Genomic DNA, 27962 nt, shown 5'->3' on the forward strand with positions numbered 1-27962 from the left:
AGCAAACAGCATTGGGCAAAGTGTTTGAAGAGTGGACTTCACTGGTATTCTTTCAGCAGTACTGTTTGGGTCATGTTCTACACAATAAGTACACACAAACTGAATTTCTAAGTGTGATTAAACATTATTACAGACCCATAGAATCTGCACACTGAGATTATCCAGCTACTGTCAAATATAAAATAACTGTCCTCATATGTAATGATTTGTGTGAATGAAGAAAATAAATATAAAAGAAAGACATCACATTTAAAGATTTCCAATACACGTAATTAACCCATTGAATCTATCTCAGCATATCATTGAAACAAAGAGAATGGTAAGAATTAAAGTTTTGTATCAATGAGATTTGCCTTGATAAGACTGGATATTTTTTCTGAAAAAATATTAAACCCTCATGCTTCAGTGCATAAGACAACTGCTAACTGATGGAGGTTAAGTGCAGCCTATCTCTGGCGTGACATTTATTCCATAAATGTCAACTACAAAGTTTCTTGCACCTTCCTTGAAAACATCTGTGTTTTGCCTGTTTTCAGACTGACTTAGTTGAACCAGTTGTCCAGTTAAATGTCTTACTTGCTTTCGGGTATAGTTCCTTTGTGAGATAGCAGTTCTGTATATCTATCTAAATACGTCTTTATCTGCAACAGATTTAGCTTTTTCCAATGTTAGTTTCTGAAAAATGAGATGCCATAATTCATTTTCTCAAGGCAAATGATCGGAATGGGCGTTTTCTTAGTGGGACTTCCCATTTTCCCACTTGCATGTCAACACCAGTAAAGTTTCTGCCAACAACAGGTTTCTTGATCTGATTGCTTACAGGTAACTATATACACTAATGTAATAAGCAATGAAGGACCAAGGCATGTTTCAAATTACTAATTTGGTTCTCTTTAAAAGGAAACTATTAGGCTTGTTAGATCTTTTTTTTCAGGTTTTTTAAAAAAATCATACATAATTGTGAAAAGATTTTGACTTGCTCTTTGCATTTCATTAACAATTTCTTAGTGTCTTTCATATTGAAGTGACCTTCTTGCAAATAGATACTGTAGCTTTCATTGGCTAACTCTTTACTTGCACCAGCCAATGGCAGTAATATTTTCATCCCTACTGGGGGTCAAATTATATTAGTTATCACTTTTTAAAAATGCAGTTCTGAAAGTGTGCGTACCAGTGCACGAAAGAAGGTGAACAGAGGAATGATGGAGAGGTTTTGGAATTTATTGCATATGTATAAAGTTAAAAATTTAGTAACAGTTGTGTCTCCAGTATGCTCTGTGTTAATAACAAAGCTGTTAAGCTGGATCTGGATCTTGTCTATACAGGCAACCCCCAATTTGCATGGGGGTTGTGTTCCAGGTCACCACCCACGACAGCGGAGTACACATAAGCCCACTCTACCCTGTACCCCCTCCCCTGTTGTGTCCCCTTTTCTGGCCACTTCCAGGTCACTGCAATGTGCTCGTGCATGTTGCACATCAATTGGACACATGTAAGACTTTTGCTGCCTGTATAGGGGGCCCACAGGAATAGCCATAGCAATAATTTGCTGTCTTCCATTGTACATATCACATTTAATATGGACTTATGTCCCCACTTCTAGTTGCCTGTGCAATCTGTCCAGTAGGAAAAATAGATGTTGATAGATCAGGTGATCCCAGCCTAACCATAGCCTACAGTGGCGTTCATGGGTGCCAGTTCACTTTCAATTTTATATATGTGGGGAGAGCGAGGTGTGGGAGAATGTGAGGCTGTCTTCTATGCCCACTGTGTGTATAACCTACTTCTAGGGTATCTGTCTGCCTGCCTGCCTGCCTGCCTGCCCCCCCCCTCAAATCTATGGGCACAGGAGGGTTTAAGCACCCATCCACTCCCATGCTAACGATCCCTTGCAACTGCCTCCCCACCCCACATTCCCACTTTCCCAAGTCTAATTCTGAGAGAAGCAGGTGTGATTTAAAGATGGATAACTACTGAAACTTATTCTGCATGAACCATCGTGGTGGTGGTGGCTCTCCAGTCTTCCTGCCCCTCTCTTTTACATTTTTGTATTTATTTTGTGTAAAGACTTGCATTTGTGAAGGCATAAAACAGCCAAGATTAAGGTACATTCTAGTGCCATTCATACCCTACTAAATCAGTAAATATGTAATGTACATGCCAAATACTAGTTTTGTTTCCGTCCCAACCCCCCACCCCTGGTTTGCTGATGTAGTAAAACAGAGGTTTAAGCACTATCTTTTCTGTTCACCCATCATATTGACATGGAACCTGTAGATAAAATAATAATAGTTAGCATTTTGTCAGTGCCATATTGCAAATTTTGAGATTCTTGACTGTTTCCATATTTAGTAACTAAATTTGATATAAATGAATGCATGTATTTGCACGTTTGGTAGGATATGGGTTAACAATGGTTTCTGAATCATTCTGTGAAACTTTAATATTGGTTCTGAATGCAAAACAGGCAGTGTGAAATGATGATGGCCATGGTTGTTAATGACTTGTTTTAGCTGGAAGCTATAAAATCATCCAAGGACTCTGTTGGTGTTGGAATAATAATTTACCTAGACAATTACCACATGGTGGAATTTTTTGCAGCGCTAATTCAGAGTTATTAATAATGAATAAAATTGCAATTTTCTCAGGTTGCTGGGGGCAATGGGGAATTATTTCAATGAATATTTCAGCACATTATTTTAATCATAGTTCCACAAAAATTCAAGTGGGCAATATTTTATACTTTTAAGTTTAGTCTGCTAAGAGACCATAATCATTAAGTTGCAAAATATTTGCTCTTAGGTCCATTCTATGATTTACAATCTTTTTTTAAAAGAAACACTGTAGAAGAAAGCAAGCTGTGTCATTAATACTTGTAATTTGATGCTGCATTTGTTAATGGGCTTGCTCTGATTAATGTTTTTTTTTTTTTTTGGCAGTAAGAGTGGTTTGAGAAAGTTGAATCCTTAAATGCTTCAATGAAAGTAACGAAGTACTCAAATACTGCACTTTAATAATATATGTTGTAACATTTTCCTTGTACTGACTGAAAAAAGTAAGGAAATGTTTTATTGAGCTGCTGCTCCTTCTCTGTATCCCAGTGTAGTAGACACTAATCTTTTATTATTGTTGTTATTATTTTCTTAGCCAACTGCATGATTTCTGGCGCTTAGATTATTGGGAAGATGATCTGCGTCGACGGAGGCGGTTTGTTCGCAACGCCTTTGGCTCCACCCATTCTGATGCATTGCTCAAAGCTGCTGTGGAATATGGTCAGTACTCATTGCAACATACCCACTCTCTTAAAAAGCTTTATTTTTATTTGTAAGATGTTTCTGAGAACCATCCACTTTACTTCCTTTTTCCTTTTAGTACCTTTTTGGCCTTGCATGAAAGATGCACATAGCTACAAGCTTTGTAGGGTACTCAGTGTTTAGAGCTCTTACTTTCCGAGGCCCTTCTTATCCCTCTGAAGGAGCTGACATGTTATTCAAATAGGAACATGGCTGTAAACATGACCCCTATTGTGTTCAGGTAAAGGAAAGGTTCTGGGTGCAGTGATTTTACTCAGTTATGGTTAAGGTTGCTAGCACTTTACTGGATACAGCAATCTGAGGTTACTATAAAGAGGAGTGTCCTGTTGGACAGGAGTAGTAAGGGAAAATATATGAGAAAGTGGAACGACATCACATTGTAGAGTGGGAAAGGGGGGGGGGGATTGTCAACAGTATTTTCCAATGCAGGATATTTATTAGCATGTCTCATTGGTGAAGGAGTTGCTCGGAGCTACAGCAGTGTCACAGGCTAGTAGTGGGCAGCAGATATGAGGATGCAAGATGATGTAAAAAATAATAATTTTGTAAGTTGTGTGTCTTTGTTTCTCAGTTTGATCCTTTTATTCTGGCTTGTTTTATTTGATGCTTCAGTGTGCTCTAAACCACTTTGAGGTTTTTTCTGAAAAATATAAAGCAGTATAGAAATGAATTGAATAATAATAAGACCATTGTCTAGAAAGAACAATGTAGCAGAGAGAGGTAAGCCAGCCAGTTAGTTGCTATGTCAGCCAAGAAGGCGCTATCTCTAGGCCAAATTTGGTCTGTGGGGATCAGTTATCTACCTCAAATAAATAAATGAATGTTCTTCATGAACTCTAATCAATCTTTGCTATGGTTTAATATTTCCAAGTTTGCAAAGTGTTCATTTTCAGAAACGTTTTGCGATTCCACACTGTAATTAGTTCTGAGTAAAATTTCCAGGGGCTTGCCCCCATAATATACAAATATTTAAAACTCACAAGGTGAGCAACCAAACAGTGATATGAAGTAGGACCTTAGGAAACATTTTATACATGTGCCTCATGACCACAGAAATATCTCCCAATCCATTAGGTTGCCCTTCTCTATAACCACAAACATTAGAAATTTGTTTCGGGAGTTTATTTTGTTTTTAAGATGTACTAAGATTCTAAAGGTTTTGCTGAAGCTGCTGTATTCCACTTCAAAATTATACTTCACACTCCATGCTATTATTTGTTCTGTGTAGATATTTCAGAGCCCGTTGATACAAGTGTGTGTGTGTGTGTGTGTGTTCGTTCACGTTAATGAAGTATACACAGAACCTGTGAATCACTATTTTTAATCCTGGTTTGAATTAGTAAAATAATGCTATCTTGGGGACTTTGTATACTACACTCTTAAGCAGTGCTATTTTTCTAGAAAAATAGGTGTCAGAGCTCACCATGAACTTCTCCCTTGTTCTCTTAGAATGACAATGGCTTCTATCTGAAAGGTGCCGGAACTGAGCTCCAGCTGGAAAACAAAAAGCCCAGCTCTTAAGTATTATATAGTTACTTATTGGAATATAGGAAGCTTCCTTCTACTTCTTTAGACCAGGGGTCATCTGAGTCAGTATTGGCTACACCAGAGACAGCCAGTGTTACCACATTGTTACCACAATGTTACCACCCTTCAGAAGATGCAAAGTATAGCTCCCATTATCCCTAACCATTGTCCATGCTGATGAGAGCTGATGGGAGTTGTAGTCCTCAACATCTGGAGGGCACCAGTCTGCACAGACTTGCAGTGACTCTCCAGAGGTTTCAGACAGTCCTTCCAGTACTACCTTGAGGTATCAGGGATTGCGATTGGAAGTTACATTCATAACATAGCACCATTCTGCTTAAATCGTCACAGAGAATCCTGGGCACTGTTCCTTGTTAAAGGGTGCTGACCTCACAGAGCTACAGTTTGACAAACTACCATTCCAAGGATTCTCAGTGACTGTCAAATACAGTGGTACCTCAGGTTACAAACACCTCGGGTTACAAATGCCTCGGGTTCCAGACTCCGCTAACCTGGAAGTAGTACCTCGGGTTAAGAATTTACCTCAGGATGAGAACAGAAATCGTGTGACAGCGGCATGGCGGCAGCAGGAAGCCCCATTAGCTAAAGTGGTACCTCAGGTTAAGAACAGTTTCAGGTTAAGAACGGACCTCCAGAACGAATTAAGTTCATAACCAGAGGTACCACTGTACTGTAGTGCTTTAAATGCAACATCTCTGTGTACAGCTTTTTGTTCTGCCACTGAGCTATATAGACCTACCTCAAAGCTGGCTTGTATCACACTGGGCTTTTTTTTTATTTGTGTTTTATAGAGAAGAGGAAAGACAGTAAAGCGGAAAGATAGTGGGCATAATGAGACAAAACCAAATAAGAGGGTAAAAGAAGCAGGGAGGAATGAAAAGAAGCAGTAATGTATTTGGGCTAAAATTAGGTCCTGATCTGTACAGGGTGTAGACTATTGATCACAACTGTGGAACTGTATAAGATATACATTGACATAGCTGTAGTGTCAGATTGAATCCTGTACCTAGAAGCAAGCAGTCTAAAACTGAGGGGTGCGTGTGAAGCAGGGGCAGCAAGATTTTCAGCCAAGCATGTTTAGGGCCAAGCACCCAGCAAACGAGTATACAAGGAAATAGGATTAAGAGGTATAGCAAACTACCCCCCCCAAAAAAATAGGCCCTTGCCGAGTAAAATTAAGAGATCCTCATATTGTTTTCCCAATATTGTATTCAGATAAAGAAGGAATAAAACTGGCACATATGTGGAGAAATGTTGGCTGTGTCACTATTGGTTATATTTCAGATCACAACAGAAGGAAGTCGCCACTTACGCGGTACTAACATAAATGTTTCTGAAGCTTTCAGTATCAAAATTAACAACAGCCTTCTAGAGCAATTTAAAACAGCTTGCTGTGAGATTAAATCCCATAGATTTTACCTTGATGGACTTTTTGAGGCTTGTGCTTATGGATTTTAATATTAAAACTTTTAGTTGACCTTACTCTATAAGAAAACATCCTTAACACTGATGTTATTTTTATGCCTCTTGGTGATACTAATGAGTTGAATAATTTATGAGGTTGTCATGTGAAAAGGATTTGGTGCAGTTTGATGTATTTTCAGCCTCTGGTGCTGGAATGTGATTAATAAAGCGCTAGAAGCACAGATTTTTTTTTCCATGGGGCTTAACTTTCATTAGGGATTTTTCATCAGTGTTATTTTGATAATTTTTATAGCTGTCTGGTATAGTAGCAAAATTACTCTTAGTTTTAAGAATGAAAATCACATTAGACAAATAAAATGGTTTTTTTGTTTTAAAGGGAGGTAGTTTACTCGCCTCGGATATCTTCTTAGTGGAAAATGACAGAGAGAGTAATGAGTCGCATAACACATTTTTGTGGGGGTTGTTGTTTGTTAAATCTTGCCTCTAAATGTAGTACCATGAATGCTGCTTTGAGTATCCATATAATAGTGGGAAACATCTTAGTAGTTTTTCGTTATCTACATTGACTGTCAGTTATCATTTAGGGGGGTTGTGCATAAATATTGCAGCAAAGGAATGTTTAGTCAAAGCCTAAGTCAGCAAGCTCCTCTGTGTCTACGATCAAAGGCATCAGCTTAAATAGGTCTGATCAGGCATTGCAGACGAGGGCAGGCAGCTTCAGCCGAGCAAAAAACACAGAGCAAAGATGACAAAATTAATCAGTCATTTCTCTGGCAATAAATAACAAGATATGCTGAGGTCTGCAGATGAGAGAATTTCTAGGTTCCTTGGAGATGTGCCTGCTTAATACCCGATTTATCTAAGCTTGCACAGCCATCAAGATATGACCTTGATGAATAAAAGAGCACACTCTAACTAATCTCGACTTAAATCAGTATTGATAGTGAATGCTTGGATACAGTAACAATATGATAGTCACAGTCACCAAAGAACAGGAAAATCTTGAGAATGGCAAAAATTGTCTGTGACTTTTTGCACCTGTTCAGGGGGGAGAACGTCAGCTGTTAACTAGTGAGCGGAAACACACAAAAATGTGGTGAAGATTACTTAGATGATTCGAGTGTCTATATATTCTATATATTCCATAAAAAAACATAAGAATCTTTGATTCTTTGTAAAATGCATCCAATTAATCTTTTGTTGGTAGAAAACTTGATATTCAGTTTGAGGGGGGTCATATGTAGCCCCTTCCCACTGCTGCAGGCACCGCCACAGAAGGAAGCCAGAGGTTGAAAGGATTGGCATTGGGCAGCTTAGACCTTCCCCTTTCCACCCCACCTGCTTCCAGTTCCTTCCTCTCTACCCACCTGCCAGCCCCAAAGACCTGCCCACTCACCAGGCCAGATCACACTCTCTCCCCTTAAAGCTCAGCCAAACCACGCCTCTGACACACCACTGGACAGCAGCTCCCCAGCAACCATCCTGCTCTGCTTCTGTTTTCCCCCTCCTTGGTCTCCAATGCTGCTGCAACCCAAATGGCCTTGTTGTGAGGCACGCAGCGGCAGCGTGGTTGCTGGGGAACTTTCCCAGATTTCTGACTGTTCCTTTGTGGCTTGCCCACCACCTGTGCTGCTTTCCTGGGACACCCATTCACTGAACTGTCTGCCTACCTGAAGCAGTCAACTGCAGTTCTTATGACAATTCTTAGAATTATATGGAAAGATAGCAGCTCATCATTGAGAACTTTCTTTTTTCTGTAAAATTATATTTTAATTTTTTTTCAAATCAAATTTTATTTTCTTTTGTTTCCTTTCATTTTGTGTGTGTGTGTGTGTGTGTGTGTGTGTGTGAGAGAGAGAGAGAGAGAGAGAGAGAGAGAGAGAGAATGTTGCAAATTACGACACAGTCCCCAGAGTACAGTGGTTTGTTAACAGTACAACTGTTAGTGTTCTAAGCAGTTTATGCAATCTAGCAAGGTCAAAATGACCGTGAACTGTGCAGAGAGCTGCTTGTATAATTTCCTTGCCAATAGGGATTATGTGAGAGTTCGGCTGAGCTTGGCTTGGACCTGAGTCCAAACTGGATTTGAGCCTTCCAATCTGTAAGCTTCCTTTTCTTAGCCTTCCAGATACTAGCACTTAGCAAAGGAACCTGCCATGTTAATTTCTTCTGTTCCAATGCAATTAATTCTGTGTGAAGCAGCTCCATCCACTAGCACGGGGATTGTGTGTGAGAGGAGAAATACTGCAGGGAGAAAGACCTGACTCCCTTGATCCTCAGTGGGGCTATCCACAGGCATCTGGCTTTTGGTCTCCAGCCCCAGATTTGCTCCACAACACACACACACATACATACACCAATCCCCTTAGGAACTAAATACAAATACTTACTTTGGTAAGTAAGGAGGTTCCTGACAATAGCCCTCAGATTGGCTCAATACAATTACTTGAGCATGTATCATTTGGGGCAGCAAAATTCCATGTTCATACAAGAAGACCTTCTGAAAGCTCACTAATTTCTACTTGCCACGTGGATATAAGTGCTCGTGATTCTGTGTATTCTCTCAGATGGTTGTGTTGTAAATTGTGGATATATGAAGGTCTCATGTATGTACTTTGGCATAGGAGTTTCATAAACTCTGGATCAGCTTCCAATAACATATCTTTACTTGGTATGTGGATGGTGTATAATCAAGAAAGCAGTATTGAGTTGTCTCAACAGTGGTGATGAAAATAAAGGTGGCCCCTAATATATGTATGACTGAAGCCATTTATGCTATGATGTCACAGCAGAAAAAGTCCTACTCCTCATAATTTCCAAAGCTGGTGGCAGACCAGGGCTTTCCCCAAAGATCTAGAAGGGTGGGGGAAATCGTATGTAGGGGAGCAGATAGTCACTGGGAAATAGAAATGGTTGATATGCAGCCTTGAAGCAAAGAATAGGGCATGGCACTGTCTTGATCTGTTGTATGGATCTGTTTGGGGTGGGGGGATAACAATGACCAGCTTCAAGCTGAATCTATGCCGTTTAGCTATAGAATTTAGTGCCTAGTTTAAAGGAGCATAAATCTATACCACCCAGCATCCTATGCATGTGTTCCTATTTGTGAAGAGAAATTGGTTGTGCACACATGGATTTCCATTGCAAACAGAATGTCGCAATCTCTCTTTGATTTCAACTTATCATTTGCTCATGCCTTTTTAGTTTTGTGACTTACAATTTGAATTAGGAATGTTCATAAAAGAATGCTACAAGATAAAGTGGAGGGAAATAACTGCTTTGATAATCATTCCTTCTAAAATGGCTAAGCATTCCCATCTGTGCATGTGTACTACAGTTTCTTACTAGTGAATCATGCATTTTCCCCCTACCAGGGGGAAAAGCTACTTTCATTTTCAGTGTCTTTTGAAAATAATATTTTCAAATGTAACAGTGCACAAAGCATAGCACGTAGCATAACATTCTTTGTTCATTTTTATGCTGAGCTTTTACTTCTATATAAGTACAAGATGAGAATATATTTCTGGAACTTTTATGGAGTGGCATCCACTTCATGGACAGAGATTATGTAGATACTAATCTAGATATTACAGTGACGAGCTCTTTTAAAATGTGTATTCAGTGGTAAAGGGCTTCCAGATGTCATCAAATAACTCTTCTCTGTTCTTCAGTCTAAATGTGATGATCTCAGAGGAAGCAATGTAAGACAGGCATGTAAACCATTCCGTTTTACTTAAAGAGCATTGTCTTCCCCAGATTTTCTTCCTTTTTCTTTCTTTCTTTCTTTTTTTGCTGCTTTTGGTTCATTTATCAATCAACTTTTCCATTTTCACCCTGCATCTTTGCTATCCAAAATTTATTTCATTGCATTGATGCATGTTCATCTTTTTTAGTACAGTACAGATTTGTTAATAATTTCCCATGCACAGTGTGTCTTGTTTTGAGGTTGCTGTTCTCTTGTGAGAATATTGCGCTTTCCAAGCACAGTCCTGTGAATGTGGGGAAATGCCCCAAAATGTTCATTAATTGACTGCTATGATTTTTATGATGACTGCTGCTGTTCAGGTGTGTTGGGTTTTTCTTTTGACAAGATAGCTATGTGCGCCACAGTGTCCCATTCTGCCACCATTTTGTGAGGATTTTTTTTTTAATTGCTTTGGAGACTTTTGCTTTGTTATGTGGTGAATGACCTCGTGAGTCAGGTATAGAATATTTTGTCTACTCTTAGAATTTCCCCTCTAAAGATAAAATGATTTATACTCATTTGTACTCTTGTGACTGCCAATTTAAATACAGAATCAAAATTTACATGTGGAGCTTTTCAGAGGTTTCATCTCCAGTCCTGTGAATGAATTCCTTTACTTCCCTGGACTTAGCAGCAACCCTTCAGATTCATTCTATAATTTCATTTTTTTTCAATGAAGGAAACCCAAGTTGTATTTAATTCTCAAGTGGCAAGAAGCATTGATGGGGGGCATTTTAATTATCAGGTTTGGAACCTTAGTTAGTTTTGTTTAGCTTTTGCTTGTTACATTTTAACCCTACTAGAAGATTCTATACTTATCATTTATGTGTAACCTCTAAGGCAAGTTTTATTATATTCTATTTCAAAATAATTATCTACCTTCTCTTAAGAGTATTCTTACATTATCTTGCACTTCCATAGTATACAATCACATTACAAGTGTTCAAGTCATATTGCAAATTCAAGAACACATTTTAGCTTTTTTAATTTCATGTTTTCTCTTGGTCTATTTTATAAATAACTTTCTTATCAATAAAAGCTATCTTTTATATAAATATAAAATATGTCTTCTTTTAAAAATATATTTTTGAACTAGTATTAGAAGGTAGGTAGGGTGTATTTGGAAAAGCAAATTGTGAAAACGCATTGCATGGCTTTTGAAAGTCAGTACACTCTATTAGCAAATCTGTCAATATAAAAAGTGCATTCCATTTCCACCTCTTGCTCTAATAACCTTTTCTATGTTACTCACAGGCAGTTCACATAATCAGAGTGTATTGTCAGCTTACTGGAGTTGGGGAAGCATGAAATGAAAATCACGTTAATATTGATCCAATTCTTTCTTGCAAGTGTCCTTGATGTCCTTTGCTACTGAGCAGTAGCTATTTGTTATATTTGGGAAAATAACTCAGTTATGACTATTCTTTGTAAACTGTATTCAAGCATAATTATTATTAATGTAGTTTTTGCTACTTGTCATTATTTTCTCCTTTTCAATATTTTGTAATATAAGATCATTGAATCACAAGTAATCACCTCCTTATTTGCTAGCCTTTGCTATATAATGAATGTCTGCAACTTAAGACATTATGTTAACTAATGAAAGGTATGTACAATATGGGTTAAATTATCTGGACATATCCCTTATGAGATTTTCATTGACAGATGCTGCTTACAAGGTCAGATGTCATTGCTCTGTTCCAGCATTACAGTACTGAATTTTCTTAAGTACAACACCTCTCAAAATGAAAATAACCACCAGTGTTTGGCATGTTTATTGGAAAGCAGGGCAAAAAATGAATTCTCCTCATAATTAGTAGAATCAAATATTTCCTATTAGAATTGTTGATTGTGCTCTAAATCTATCTGTTTTTAACTTTAGATTGTACCTATATCCTTTCTGTAGTTTATTTTTTATACAGAGCTTAGAAAATCTAAGTGCCCAGTAATTGTATTCTTTTTATTTCAAATATAGGTTACCTGCTATTTCTCCTCTTAATCCTTTTCTCCCTAGTTTTTGGGGGTTTTTTTAGAATTCTTTTTCAACTCTGGAAAATTATGGAACTCTTAACAATTCATTAAGAGATGAGATTCTGTTGAGGGATCTTATGCTTATGGGCATAATTCCTGTATGAATTATTACTACTACTGTTATACTTTCTTTTGTTATTGCTTCCTATCTTGACATAATTTCACAATAAATTAAAAGTATATTTAAAACAGTTACATATATGCAAACAATTTAAAAAACCTGTATAAAAACAATTAATTTTATATATATAATTTGAATTTCAAATCCAATGCAGTTAGCAACTGATAATGGTGGCAATATCCCACTGCAGTGAATAGTTGAACCACTACGTTTTGCACCAACTGCAAGGGCAGTCTCACTCAGAGCACATTATGGTAATCTAATTTGGAGGTTACCAGCAAATGGATGGCATTCGTTAGGCTATCCTAGCCCAAAAATGGCTGTAGCTGTCCTACCAGCCAAAGGTGGTAAAAGGCACTCCTAGCCACTGAAGTCTCTAGTGTTAGTGATTGATCTAGGAGACTATGAACCTGTTCCAGTAGTTCAGTAAACATTCAGGTAAGACTTTCAGCAAGACAAAATGGTAGGCAAGATTCAAGTAGGCCTCTGGTGAGGTGAGGCAAAGCTGGTATTCAAGCAACAAAACATTAGTTTTGGGGAGTCTGTACAGCTACTACACTAGCTGAGAGCCAGTGTGGTATAGTGGTTAAGAGTGGTGGACTCATAATCTGGTGAACCGGGTTCGCTTCCCTGCTCCTCCACATGCAATTGCTGGGTGACCTTGGGCTAGTCACACTTCTCTGAAGTCTCTCAGCCTCACTCACCTCACAGAGTGTTTGTTGTGGGGGAGGAAGGGAAAAGGAGATTGTTAGCCGCTTTGAGACTCTTTAGGGTAGTGATAAAGCGGGATATCAAATCCAAACTACTACTACTACTACTACTACTACTACTATCACTACTACTACTATTCTTCTTCTTCTTCTTCTTCTTCTTCTTCTTCTTCTTCTTCTTCTTCTTCTTCTTCTTCGTTGCTCAGACTGGAAGCCAAACCAAACCAGGATTCTCAACTGGGCTTACACACTGCAGTACACCTTCTGGCCATTATTAGGGAGGTGCTATGCAGCAATAACCAGTCCAGCAGTTTCTTGGTGTGTGACCTGCCCTGATTCTTCCAAAACGTTGCCCTGAGCCCTGCTGCTAGATCTGCAAGTTGGTGCCTGCCATGACTTTGCAGTCTCATGATTGCATCTTTTAAATTGCTTACCGCCTGACGCAGTTTTACTTTTACAATATTAAAGAAGGAAGACATGCCAAATGTGTACGTTTTCTTGCTCTCATTTCATACCTCAGGTAATGAAGTCCAATGTGCTACCCATTGCGCCACAGAGCCACAAATACCTCAGGTAATGAAATGTGTTATCTCTTAAGAGTTAATTCATGAGTACCCTTGACTATAAACTGAAACAGGGACATTATGCTAAAAAGCAACATAGGCTAAGATGCTTTAGTAAGAAATAAGAAACGTCGTATAAGTGTCCAAGAGAGTAGAACTTCACAAAAACATCTTTATTCTGTAAAAGATTTTTTAAATTAAATGCAGCATTTTATTGTGAAGCAGACAGACTTTAGTTATGTCAAAACACTCTTTTAGGAGCCACATAAAGCTGTAAAAGACGGTATATGAAAAGGCATTCTTTAAGAAAAGAAATCACCATCCCATGAAGCTGATTTCCAGATGTTTGGAAACATTAGAATTTCCTGTCAGTACATTTAGGTAACACTAAAATGAGTTAACTTTCCATTCTGCCAGCCCTCTTCAAAGATGAAAGAGAACTCTCTGCATAAATTGCCTTATCTATAATTCACTGAAGTAAGCTGTGGAATGAACTCTGAAAGACGCAGAACTCTCCCTTGGCTTGTATCATGGCCTCTAAGCAAACTTTACTTTTATTTCCACTCTCTTTTTAAAATGAAATTAGTGACCTTAAAAGTTGAATGGATGTTAATGAGTGATGATGTTGAGTGGTTTGTTTGAACTGAGTTATGTGCTTGGTTTGAATTTTGTATTTGTATTTTTTTTGCTTCTGCCTCTCAGAAAGTCTACCCATGTCTGAAATCAGCCACGTTATGAGTCTACATTTATTCAAGTAGCCTTGAACTGACTTTTTGTAAGCATGGACACAGCAGGTTATCTTTGAAGCTTAGCTTGCATACCTAGTACCAGCTGTGACCTGAAGAATCCAAATGAGAATTTACAAGTTTAAATGAAATTTGAGAGGAAAATATGGGTGTTATCAAAATAAATGTTGACATGCCAAATACCATTTTCAAAAGGCTCTCTGTCATTATATTTCATGCTTCTTGCTGTTTCATTGTACTTTAAAGAGAGAAAATATTCTTTATAATGAGTGCACTCCTTATTCCACTGAATCAGAGGCCCCATTCCCTTTGATTTGATGGAATCTGGGTTAATGCAGGTCTGTACCTTGGTCTATCTGCTCATAATACTGGTCTCAGGTGATTCCTTGAGTAGAATTTGTGTTTCAGTGAGAAGGATTAAACTTTTAAACTCTTAGCTGCAATTTCATACACCCTTTAAAAAGAAAAGAGTGGTGCTCACATTTCCCTTGCTAAACACAAAGGAGGCCACCTATATGTTATTTACTAGATGTCATCTCCCACCGAGCAGACTGAGCCATTTACATTAGTTGTTCAAATTTGCCTTGATAGGGCTGTGGTCAGGTTTGAATGTATCTCTTTACATAGTATAGTCCAAAAATGCTCAAAACTATTAAAATTCTGAAGGGAGATTCTGGCTCATATCAAAAGTGATATACCACTCTTTTTGATCCATGGATAGGGCTCTTCAGTGTCTTTGTTTCAGAGATAATTCATTGACTCAGTTACCCAGTTACTTACTGCAGCTAAATTTCAGACAGCAAAGGCATAGAAATGTATCAATACCTCCAAAATTAGAAACTGGTATGAAGAACTGTGGGATCTACTTGTCACAGGTAAAATTTAGTCTTAGATCAAGAGTGTGGCTGACCTAGTTAATAAAAACCTTTTTGGGGGAATATTATCTCAGTCATGTTTTGCAGAAGACTAATGATACTGAACCCTGTTTAATATATCCTAGAAAAAATGGTATGTTTAAGTCTAACATGGTTTGCAGCACTCCTCGTATATTTGTCCTTTATTTTTCTCATTTCCTCAGACATTATATTCTGAGTTATAGTCTAGAATGATATTTCCCATCCTTTATTTCTATTTCTTTTATTCAACATTTCAACATTTGTTTCTTCTGTGGTTATTTACTTAGTGGTTTTCCACAAATAAAATGTTAGTTAAACAAGAGACTAGTAAATTCCAATTCCTTTATCATGCCATAGAACTTTTAGCTAGATTCTACTCAGAGTAGACCTAGCTTAGTGATGTTCATTCATTTCAATATGTCTAGTATGAGTAAAACTTAACTGAATACCATCCTTCATTTTAAATTGTGGTTTTGGTAGCATCACAAGTGCTCTGTCAGATGTAAGCATCTTAGGAAAACATTTATTATTTCAGCCATTTAAATTATGCACTTACAACCAAAAAACAAAGCCAGAGCTGCTTTATTCTGCACTAGGCCCATATACTTGTCAATATACTAGAGAAAGTGATTTGTAGATTTTTATCCAGTTCAGGTTTCAAACAGGAAACCAGTGTCCTTACGTAAGGTCCTAAATACAGGTACACAGGTCAAAGTTTTAAGGCTAGAATAAACTGCAAGGAACCTGGCATCTGTAATCATTTAGGTGAACCAAACAGAGAGTAAAAATCAGTATGAGGGACCTGCTTTTCTCCTCTTTTGCATATTCCTTGCAGTGCAAATATAACCATGACAATTCAGGAGTAAGTCCTGTTGCATGCAGTGGGGCATACCCTTAAGTAAGGAAACAGGGGGGACCCCAGTTTGTGCATTGTCACTTATGTGTCCAAAAGATACCTTGTTAGCTTGTAGCCCATGGTCTGGATCCAAAGACCCACACAACTCGGTCTACAGGTCTAAGGGACTTCAGTGCTTGTGTCCCTCAAACTCCTGTTTCTCATAGCAGCTTTTGAAACAAAGGATACTCGCAAAAGCACTTTGTGATATAACCTAGAGACTGGATTCTCATACTATCAACAGGGTTGCATTCTGGATCGTCACCTTGTCTTACGAATCATAGTGAAAGGACAAAAAAATCCAGGATAATCAAGAAAAACATTCTTAGCCATTTTCCTGGATCTTTTCTCGTAGCTTCCTAATCTTCAGATACTATCTTTGTCGAAGCTGGCAGCTTGTAAAAGCTACAGGGAAGAGTTTTTTAAATTGCTTTCATATTTTTACCTCTAATGAAACATGTTAAATAAGCATACTTAAGTTGCTGTCCTGACCCCGCGAGGGTAATGTCTTTAGAATGAGTTTAGGATGGTACGTAGGCCCCTCTTCACTAGCAGGGCAGGACTCTGCCATGGCAGAAGAACCAAGCAATGCCCTAGCAGACAGAAAGCTACTGACACTTCTTCTCCCACTGCTGATAAAAGACCCCACTGCTGAAGACCTCAAATGTGGCATGTCAGGGCAGAATGGCAGAGCCTTTGTGTGTATGAGATCCAAAGCTCCACAAATCTCCTGAGGACCCCAGATGGTGCAGCAAAAAAGGAAAGATTCCCTCTCTCACTCACACACCTCTTCTGCCTTGGCTGGCTGCAGCTGACTGGGCTTTGGAATCTGCCACTCCGCAGCTCCCCGGTCCTTGATAGATTGCACTGTCTAGATGTTTCCCTGGTATTTGTATTATTTTAGAATAAATAATTATTTTAGAAATGCTAACAATACGAAGTACAGTTTGATTCCAATTGCATATTTACAATCTTGCCAGTGTACTTCTATAGAGAAATTAGAAATAATCAGCTTGTATCTTTTCTTTTGAGATCCTTTAAGGAAACAAAAAACCTTCAGGAGTATGCAATTAGAACATCTGTGACAGATCTGTTTTTAACATATTTCGTACTTCAGAATCCAAGGAAGTCTGGTGGTCTGTGGAACTTGCTTGTTAATTTCTTGATGAATGGGCACTGAGGCCAAGAAGTGCACTCAGTACGGCATGTCTTCCGAAGATAGATTATCTCAAATAAATTCTATTCCCAATCAATTTTTGATTTGTTAGGTGTTAAACCACTTCTTTGTAAGGGCAGTGTTTATAAGCCTTGTAATGAGACAGCCTTCTGAGACATTACCTCTTCTTTCTGTAATTTTGATAAATGGAACTCTAATTCATAAAGGATACAGTGATTGAAGGGCAACTTTCGGTCTCCTACACTTTCATTTAGATAAATGCCTGGTATATTGTGGCAAACTGAGGTATACTCAACTGAGTGATAAATTTAAAGAACAGCCAAGCCAACAAGCTTCTATCAAACCAAAGCAGGCTAGTTTTATATGTCTTTCAGATAAATGTATGTTTAATATTGTAAAACAAAACTGATTTCAGAAAGATTTGTCTACATCATTAATCAGCACATTTGCCACATTCACCTGCGTGTCTAGTACAGTACCTTTCTGCTACAATGCATTGTCAGATTGATGTGAGAGGATTACTGCCAGCAATGACAAGCTAGTTAAAAACAAGTTGGAGCCCAGCCTTCTGTTTTGAAGTTTACTACCATGCCTTTGTTCTCTAAGAGCACACATCCCCATGCATTAAAAGTTATTGAAAGGCTGTTTTGAAGTGTATTTTTGATAATTGATATTTGTATCAGTGGATAGATTCCATCTGTTTAGGGTTGCCATATTTCAAAAAGTAAAATCCCTGACACTCATAGTTGTTGTTTAGCTTTTTTTAGGAAGACCCCAAAATTGTTGAGCTTTTTTGGGGGAACCTTTTGGAGCTGTTTTCACTGCTTTTTCCATCACATTGCCATACATCCAAAAACCAGGGCATGTCAGGAATTTTCCTGACATATGGCAAGCCTAATTTGCTTTGTATTGGAAAACAGGTTGTTGAGACTGATCTAAAGACCTAACAGAATTCTAAAATGTTTGTAACCTTTTTTTATAGGCACTGAGGAAGATGTTGTGAAGTCAAAGAAAACCTTCCGAAGCCAAGCTGTTGTCAATCAGAATGCTGAAACTGAGCTCATGCTGGAAGGAGATGATGATGCTGTCAGCTTGCTCCAAGAGAAGGAGATTGACAATCTTGCAGGTAAAAATCTTTTTTTTTTAAAAAAGTTTAATGTAAATAAATGATATAAAATTTAACTGGTTTTCTAAACTTTGCCAACTGTGTCTGGTATTGGCATTTGTGTGAGATAGTGAGCCTTGTTGTTTTGGAAATGCTTGGTACAGATTGCAGAGGTTCCCCACTGTTTTCATCTAATTTATCCTCACAACTTTATAAAATACTGGTTAGTCAAAGATCTGATGAACCTGGGTGACTCATGTCCAAATCAATCACGCCATCTGTCATAATACACTGATAAAAAAAGATTGATCTATGTTTTAGAAAGTATATTTTGAGTGCAGTAAATTAGACGTATTAAAGGATTTTTATTGTGAAAATGTAACAAAAGGGAAAATAAGATGTATCAGCCTGACCAGTTATGTTTAGAAGTATTCCCACCCATGTGAACATTTTATTCAGGCAGTGGAGGGTGATTTTCAAAACTTTCCCCATTTGGATTACAAGATTAGAAAACAAACCCCATGCCTGGGTTTGAATGACAGGACAAGCCAGATCATGGCTTGTTTCCTGACAGCATAACAGGACCAGGACAAGCATATAACACCTATGATTTCACTGGCGTGCACCTTCACACTGCTTGTTTGCCTTAAATCATACTTTATTTTAACTATGGTTTAATGTGAGATGCAGACCAGGTCACTGCCAGTGAAGGGAGTTACAAGCTCATAGCAATCTGCTGTATATATAGATCAGACAACATTTTCCAGAGCTTCAGACTAAGCATGTTTTGGTAAATAATAAGTATCATTTGTTCACAAATGTTGTTGTAATCAGAGTCCAGCTCCAGCACAGCAATTGGTCCTAACATAAATAAAATGATTGCTGAAACAATAAATGTCATTAAGATCCTCTTAACATAAAAGCAGTTAATTCTGGGGCGTTAATGGTAGCTTCAACACTTGAAATGAGAAGTGGTGGGGAATCTCTTCCTGGAGAAAAGTATGGTTTAACAGATACCCCATACTTCTCTGTCATCTGTCTTGCATTCAGTGTAATTACTCCTTCCCATTTCCCCATACCAGTTAATCTAGACAAGTTTTAGGTTAACTCACATTTTCTCCTAAAGTTCAAAAGGCTGAAGGAAGCAGAAGGTGCTTGGCAGTTGTTAAAGATCAAAAGGAAACTTTCAGCTAGGCTTCAGATTCAAAGGGAAAACCTTTGTACCTATGTTTTAGAGCAGACAGGTTTTAGTCTTGTGAATTCTGGCGTTTGTGCTGCAGGGGCGATGAGGGAACTATGCACATTCTGTGAAGGAAGTGTGAAAAATGACTTCACATTTTCAGGGTTGTTCTGACAGTTTAATATGATATGGAATAACAAAGTAGCTTATTGTAGCACAGATGGAACAATATTAGATAACTGAACTGCTAAGTATTTATTCCATAATTAATTTGTATAAATATAGGCATAATACCTTAGACTACTAGATTTACCACTTTATGAAGATACACTTTCAAAATCTGACCAAAAACAAACAAATGATGCACTATTGTTAGTGCAAAATTTCATTATTCCAGAAAATACTATGTAAAATTATGTTTTGTCACTTTTGAAATTGTAGTGAGGGACTGGGGTTATTTCATTATATACTTTTGTTAAGAAATGCCCACTTCTTGTTGTCCTGAAGAAAACCAATGTGATAGAAGACTACACAAAATAGCATTCCTAACTAATGCAAAATCTACATACATTGGTTACATTTAATTTAACTGAAGTCTCGGTCCTATTTCAGTGAATACAGCAGTAGCACACTGTAATTCATGACGTTATGTAAAACAGGGAGCCAAAGTTTCCAAAAACCTTCATTTGGGTAAATGCCACAAAACACCCAGCCAGTATTTCTAATCAATTTCTCATCTGTCTATCCTGCTTATCTTACCAGCGTTTCCTCCACATCTGTGCTACTGGGGTTCTCATTCCTACCTGCTATTTTCACAGCCCTTGCTACTGTCCTTTCTCCCTGCACAGCCATTGCAGCTACCTCTTTTTCCTTCCTGCCCAACAATTACTGATCACGTGCAGATACCTTTTACCCATACCTATGGTGAAGCCTTACAGTTTGTGCTGTTGTTGCCTAACTCAGAGGCTCCTATGATGCTACTCGGCATTTGGCACAGGAAAAGAGAAGGTCCATACCTCTAGAGCACATGTACACTGAGCTTTCTGGTCATTTTCAAGTTTCACAGCTTGACTACTTTTTGTGTAAAACTAAAGTACATAGGACTGCTTTCATTTTCTTTAGTGTTAGAATCATGTGTGGCTGAAATCTTATTACAGTTAAATAGTGTTTAAAATCTGATAAATGTTATTAAGGTTTTAAGAACAACAATGATGTAGCCACCTAATGAACTGCAGTCAACTTTATAAAAAAAACTTTGTATTTCTTCACCTTATTTCATAATAATAAATATTTCATAATTTTCTGTTTCAATTTTAGCTCCTAAATTTCTTCCCAGACTGTTCATTTCAAGAGGCAAGTTGCTTATTGATAAATCACTTGAGAAAAATCAATAACTAGTAGTACTTTTTGGTGTCTAAAACTATGAATCAGCAGCATCTCAGTTTGCACAATTGTAGCGCATTGATTATTATTAACTTGTCTATCTGATCCATTTATTTTCTATGTCATAAATGTTTAAAACATGATTTTCATTAATTTCCTGAATAACAAATGTACTAACTTGTAGTTTAGAAGTATGCTCCTAGCATTCTGCGCTCATTTACTGACAGATAGTGTAAAGATAATAAGAGTTGGTTTGAACGTGGGGCTGAATATTGAATAATCAGTAACTTCTATAACAAGTGTGATCTGTAAAGCACTGCTTTATTTCTGAACACCAGAGATCTGGACTCCAACCCTTGATGGAGATTCAGAAATAGTAAACAGGGCCATCCACTAAATTTACAGGGGTGTACGAAGCTGTGTTACACTGTATTAGACCACTGGCCTTTTTAGCTTACCCCCTGTCTATGCAAATGGGTTCTGCTTCTCCCAAGTCTCAGGTAGAGGCAGTTCTTCTGCCACCTGAAATCCTTTTCATAGGAGGCAGTAGGGATTGAAGCTGGGACCTTCTGCATGCAGAGCATAGGCTCTGCACAGGAGTTCCTGGTATCTCTTAAAAAGCGGGAGTGTTACAAGTCCCACTCTGTTGAGCCAAGCCTACTACTTTTCCTCTTGGTTCCACCTATGGCTCCCAACCCTGCTCTCTCATGAAAGTATCTCCTACCAACTATGATATGTAAGCAAGCCTACATGTTCTGAGGCAGTATTCCTAGGAATACTGGATTCTGGAGACAAGCCACAGGGGAATACTGTTGGCTTGTGCCTTCTTTGTAAGATTCCCGGGGGACATCTGACTTGCCACTGTTGGAAAGAGAGTGCTGGACAAAAGATTGAAACATGCAGTTATCAAGACCACACACCGAATACAAATCCGCGGTGAGGTCTGAGCCCCAAACACCCCCTCCCCAAATTATTTCCCCTTCTAAAAATGACTCCTCTTGACTGATTTGCTGCAATGCCAATGAATGCCATGCTCTGAATTGCTCCTCCTCATCCAACTTCTCATGTTTAAAAAAGGCCAGAGGGAAAAACAAATTCAGGCAGCCTCACACAGCAGTATTGCACACATTATTTCTTCACCCTTGAAAGATTTTTTTTTTCATTTTAGAATATGCTGCTGCAGATGTTATGGCTGCTAGCTTAGAAGGCTTTTAAAAACGATAAGATCAATTTGTGGAAGATTAGTTATGAACAACTATTGTCTGTGACAGCTAAATGGAAAGTTCGTGATCAGGGGCAGCGTACCTCTGAATATCAGGTGCTAGAGGAAAATAGGGGAAAGCTGTCATCTTTGAGTTTCCAGGGAAATCTGGCTGGCCCAAGTGTCTCCAATAATTCATGCCCCCAGTTAACGCTTCCCTCTGCTGCCCGTCCCCCAAAAGAAAACTTCCCATTTTTCCAAACCATAAGCTCTGTCTTCCCAAGTCTTTTCTGCCCGGTGTCCATTTTCTCTTGTTCTGTTCAGAATAAGTTGGCAGGAGGATCTCTTTCCATCAGTCTTCTCCTGTCCTAACAATTCTGTTTTCTCCTCCAGATGGGAGAATGAAGGTGTGAAATTTTAAAATGGTCAGCTGCTGTCCAATAAGCAAGTCTGCACCACTGCCCAGGTAGCAAACCTGCCCTTTTCACTCATCCCCCTTCCCAGTGCCACAGCACAAGCGCCCATGCAATACTTTGGACTAATTTATAAGAGCCAATTCATTTTGTACAGCTGTGTTGGCATACTAGTGCCAGCGGGTACACCCACTCTGAGCTTTAAAAGCAAAACCCTAAGTTTAAAATTGTGTCAGTTGCACACATGTGCATAGATCTTTTAAGGATTCCCCCCTCTTTTCCAAAATGGTAGGTGACAGTGTGCTATGCAGACTGAATAAGAAACTCTGCACCTGCACTAAGATCCCAAGTGATTCTGGGTTCTGTAACATTCTTTTGTTTTTTTAAATCCATAAATTGACTGTGAACTCTTCTTCGGCTAGGGAAAAGTCTAATGGTTGATTTACTGGGAAATACCGTAATAAAGAAAGAAAGAAAAACATTTAGTAACTATTCAGGTGTATGATACTTGCTGTAGAAAGCTGCAACATTGTAATTATCCTATGCAAATTGCTTTCTTGGTTCTCTGGTACCTTGGCATGTTGGCCCTTTTCCAAGCTTGTTTGTAGCACTCATTAAGATGTGGCACAAACACCTCCCATCTTGCAGTGGCATTGCGTCCCTGCCTTTGTCTATTCCACCCCAGGCTCATCACAGGTGTCTGCCACCTACTAGCTCCCTTGCCCTTTGTGTGCACATAGGTATTGCCACCACAAAAGGTAAGTGTCTCATTAGTCATTCACTTAGCTTCTCCTATCCTCCTCTTTGGGTGCTGGGTGGCATTTTTTCTTTCCCACTCTGTTGCCTGCTATCCAGGTGGCTGACAGTTTTGAGAGGTGGCAAGTAAAGCAGAGCTCTGTGTCTTCTGCATCCGTGTCTAGCTCTTACCTCTAGCCTCAACAGAGCTCCTGTTTTAGGGAAACTATAGCTCACTGCTGTGCAGCCAAAGAGAAAGTGGGACAGTAGTGTGGTGTGCCAGGTTATATCTGAGGTTTCTGTCTTGTTTCTTAGCAGAGAGAGAGGAGTGAGGGATGGATGTTATCCATCTCTATCTGATTCCAGCTCCCTCCTGTCTTTCTGGCTTCCAGCTTGAAGGCAGGACAGAACTGCAGGAACAGCTGGCTTAGCACACTGCTGTGGGGACTGTCCATCCTGAAGGCAGATGGAGGAATTGGGGGAGGCAAGCAGAGCAAGAAATAGGTGATTCCTCCTTGGATAATTACTTAAATGGCTACGCATATTTACATGATTGAAATATTTGTTTGGTTTTTTTGTTTAAAGATTTGTGAATTTTTAAATTTCCCTCTGGACAAGCTTCAGCAATTTTTAGCAACACAGATTTAGATGTAGAGATGTGGCCCATGTGCCCACTAGGGCTTTCCTGGCACTTTCCTGCTTCAGCCCTTGCACTTCTTAAAAGTCGATCCTGAAGACTGGAAAGCCCTCTAGTTCAGTGTAGGGCAGGGAACAGCAAGGTTTATCTTGCCTAGGCCGGATCGGTCCCATGGAGATCCCTCCGTGGGCTGGATCGTGTGCATATGTGAGCACTCACAATTTTCAGCGCATGCGCATGTGCAGATGATATTTTCGGCACCGCGGAAGCAAGTCCCCACTCCACACTGCACTGGTTTAGTGTAGCACATGAGCAGGCAGCTTGGTTCGGGATGTGGGCTGGTCAAACGACCTCCGCGGGCCACTTCCGGCCTATGGGCCTTAGTTTGCTGATCCCTGGTGTAGGGCTATTTGAAAATGTGCTGTTTGAAACAACTCAGAAAACATCAACTAAGCTATCATTCCAGCCTCTCCTTCCCCCTAACAACACAACTCCATTCGTTGAAAATGAGCCCAAATGAAAAACATCTGGAAGTTCGCCATTTCCCCCAAACCGAGGGCAGTATTCAACTAAACAGTTTCACTAGCTCATTGACATTTAGTTCCCTGTTCTGAGGGATCACTCACCTCCAGAGCAGATTTAGGGTGTGCACGGGGAGAAGAGAGGGTGAGGAAATTTGGTCGGGCCACTAAAAGTCTTTGTGCTAGCAGAACTGTTCAGTTGCGGCAACCACTGAAAATACTTTTATACGTGACTGTGTTGACTGGGTGGAAGCATAGCATAGGATGCAAGAGTGAAGTCTTGGCTGCTTATGGACAGTGACTGAATCAGGTGGAGGCTAGTGCAGAATCACTTCAATTTGTCTCATTATTTGGGGTACACACAGAGCCAATGGACATCCCTACAACTTGTACATCCATGAGCCCTTCTTATGTGAGATGATGCATCTATTTCCTACTCTGATACTAACATCCACATTAAAATATATTGAAATGTTCCTTAGAGGCAAAAATGGCAGAAATTAAATAATAAAGGCAAACTTACCAAGAGGTTCTGTGAAAATATAGTATAAAGAATAGAAAGACAGGTGCTTTTGTCCAGCAGTTTGATTTTTTCCCCATGTTCTATTTCAGGATGTTTTATAATGAGAATACACACACACACACACAGAGAGAGAGAGAGAGAGAGAGAGAGAGAGAGAGAGAGAGAGATACTGTGTTTTCAACATGTTTATTCAGTCACTATTTTATGTGACTAAGACTGAACTAACAATAGTTCATGGCCATGTATGAATTGGTATATTCGTTTTAAAATTTAGAAGTGTTCATGATTTAGAAGATGGTGGCTAACTAATTCACCACCATCACTTTAATGGTAAAAGCTAAAATTTCTGTCCCTTTCAGATATGATATTCTGATTGGAGGTAAGGGGTCTTTACTTAAGAGTACAATCCTATGCATTTCTACACAGAAGTAAGTCTCACCGAGTTCACTGGGGTTTATCCCCACAAGATCGCAGCCTTAGTACCATACAGCAGATGTGAAATGACCTTTCCAATGCACCACTTCATTTAGGGCTGCTTCAAGTGACCGTAGTACCTTTATCATCTGCAACCCCGTAGGCAGCCATGAGTGTAAGTTCTAAAGCAGAATACAGAAATTTGATTGGCAGGCAAGCTGCATTTTTTCTGGCCCAGCCTTAGCTCATCTATCATCACTTACCAAAAACGTTATAAGGATATTTTTCACTCATGTTCCTGTAAAACGTTGAGAGGACAAAAGAACAAATCTAGAATCTTATAGGAAACTCTTTATCCAAAATGGTCACAGTTTCTGTGCCAGATGCAGATGATTAAAAGTAGTTCTTGGCCATTGCTGATACATGATCACCTGGCATCAGATGAGAGGGGCTTTTAACTTTGTCCACAACCATGTTAAATCCATGTGAACTGTTAGTTTTTAGCACAGTTCAAAAGCATTGTTTCAACTTTATCTGCTCTAGAAAGGAAGAACCAACATTTTTCACAGTGTCATGGGGCAAAACTATAGTGTATGTTGGCTCTGCAGTACGATTTAAGTTGTTTTAATGAGCAAATAACTATATGAGCCTGCTGCAGGGGAGAAAAATAGCCATAATTTACTAAAATAAGCACAACTCAGTAGATGCCTTCAAGTATATATAGCAAAGGTATGTCCCAATGTCTGCAGCAATATAAATATATTGAGAGGAAATGCTTACAGTATGTGTAAGTGTGAAGAAATAACAGGCTCCTGAATTTATATGCAAGTTACCCTTGAAATCTAGACTATGCATACACCATGTGGTAGATTTTCCTCTTTAATGCTGAATAGTCTTTTTTTGCACTTTTGCACAGTTAATTTTATTGTGTACATCACTGATAAATTCATTTTTGAAGCTGTTTATTCGCCAGTTTGTCAGGAACAGAGTTGCTGGAAATCTTTAGTTTTTGCTTTTGATACAGATGGGTGGAAATAAGTTCTTGAAAACTTAAATTTCACCAGTTATGCAGCCAAAAGTCAAATTCCACTTGATCTTAATATTAAAGAACAAAAATAGTGAAATTGTGGTGTGTTACATATTCTTAGAATTTCTGCATGAGCTTAGAGTTCATTGTTTTCTATAACCGTTACTTTACAGACTACATGTTAGTGAATATTACTTATTTTATTTGTTGACTATTTTTCTTTAAAAATACTGTTCACACAGCAAGGGAATTCTCCATCATCTAACTAGTTTATGTTTTGCATTTTTCCTTTGTTTTGTAAACTATCCATAGCTTTACAAACTATACTGAGGAACAATTAATTTCATTTGATACAAATAAAACATATTTCCAAGAAATTCTCCCAAGTAAGTACATAATAGTAGCAAAAATAAAAATGAAGTGCAGGATCCAGACCATGGACATAGCGTCTTCACAGAGTATTCTCAAAGGCTCAGTAGAGCCCTGTCTCTCCATTCTCACTCTCCCTCACATACTGGGACAATGCAAATATGGAATTAATGGTCTGTGCACACCTCCCTTATCCCATCCAACCATTCTTTTTGCCCCGATACATGTTTCTCATGCTGAGTAACATTGACAGAAAACAAAGTGCCAGATGGGGATATTGGCGGCAGACATGCTCCTTTGATTCCCCTTACTATCCCATTTGTGCATTTGTGTTCACACCTGTATTTCTGTAGATGAGGGGAGAAATACGGTTCTGAGCCTATGGCAGTCTTCTCTATGTGAACACTACATGTGCAGTGGATAGATTGTTCCCTGTGTGTCTACATCTTGTAGAAGAATATGCTGTTAGGCTTTTATACAAGTTCATTGACACTGTCTTTACATTCTCCCACCCTTCTAATTCTTGCCACTTTACAATATAGTAAGCCTAGAATCTTGCTGGTTGTATATATAGATTTTCAAAATGACTTACAGCGTAATCCTAAACCATGCCCTGCACAGGAGTGAAATCTTATTCAGTGGGGCTTACTCCCAGTTAAGTGTGGTTACAACTGAAGCCCTAAAAAGTTTGTTCTAAACTAAATAGCACCTTGATCTTAAAGTTACTTATTTAGAAGCAAATCCTGTTGCTTCTAGTTAACAGTGCTTGATGTGGTTTGGCAGTCCACCAGTAGGTATCCCATGTGAAAATGGACCATAAGTTCTATACCTTGTCATTTTGGGGGAAACGTCTTCACATCTGGGTTGTTTCTGAAAATTATTTTGTTCTTCAGCTGTCTTCTTTTTAGTCTTGAACAATTTTTAAATGCCAATTTTAATATAGTAATCTGGGGAAATTGACTATTTCAGGTTGACTTTTTTTTTAGAGACAAAAGTCGATCTTACATCCCAAGTTCATTAAAACTTTGGAAATTTATTGTTCTTCTGAAACATGTCTTTTCAGGGTCAGCTTATTTTTGTTTTTTGTTTTAGTTAAAAGAAGCATTTGATTCTAAAGTGCCTAAATTATTTTAACTTTATAAAAAATCCTTATTACCTATTTATTAAATGATTTGATACTGCCCTGGAACATAGCAGCTTGTTAAAACTTTCTTTTTTAAACAAACCCTGCAAAACCATACTGGTGGATTAATATGTGTAAAGCCATCTGCAGAATTTAATTG

The 27962-nt window shown here is 38.6% G+C and overlaps 1 protein-coding gene across 3 annotated transcripts in view; it reads left to right on the forward strand.

Annotated features, from left to right (window-relative positions):
- Positions 1-27962, forward strand: part of NBEA (neurobeachin) — a 350651-nt gene that overhangs the window by 164027 nt on the left and 158662 nt on the right. For all 3 annotated transcript variants that reach the window (XM_081860054.1, XM_081860055.1, XM_081860053.1), the window contains 2 exons: positions 3148-3272; positions 18154-18297. In XM_081860054.1, coding sequence (XP_081716180.1) covers positions 3148-3272; positions 18154-18297 — 269 coding nt within the window. The remainder of the gene's footprint in view (positions 1-3147; positions 3273-18153; positions 18298-27962) is intronic.

The sequence above is a fragment of the Podarcis erhardii genome (genome assembly GCF_964252035.2).
Source record: "Podarcis erhardii genome assembly, chromosome: 4".
Classification (NCBI taxonomy): Eukaryota; Metazoa; Chordata; class Lepidosauria; order Squamata; family Lacertidae; genus Podarcis; species Podarcis erhardii.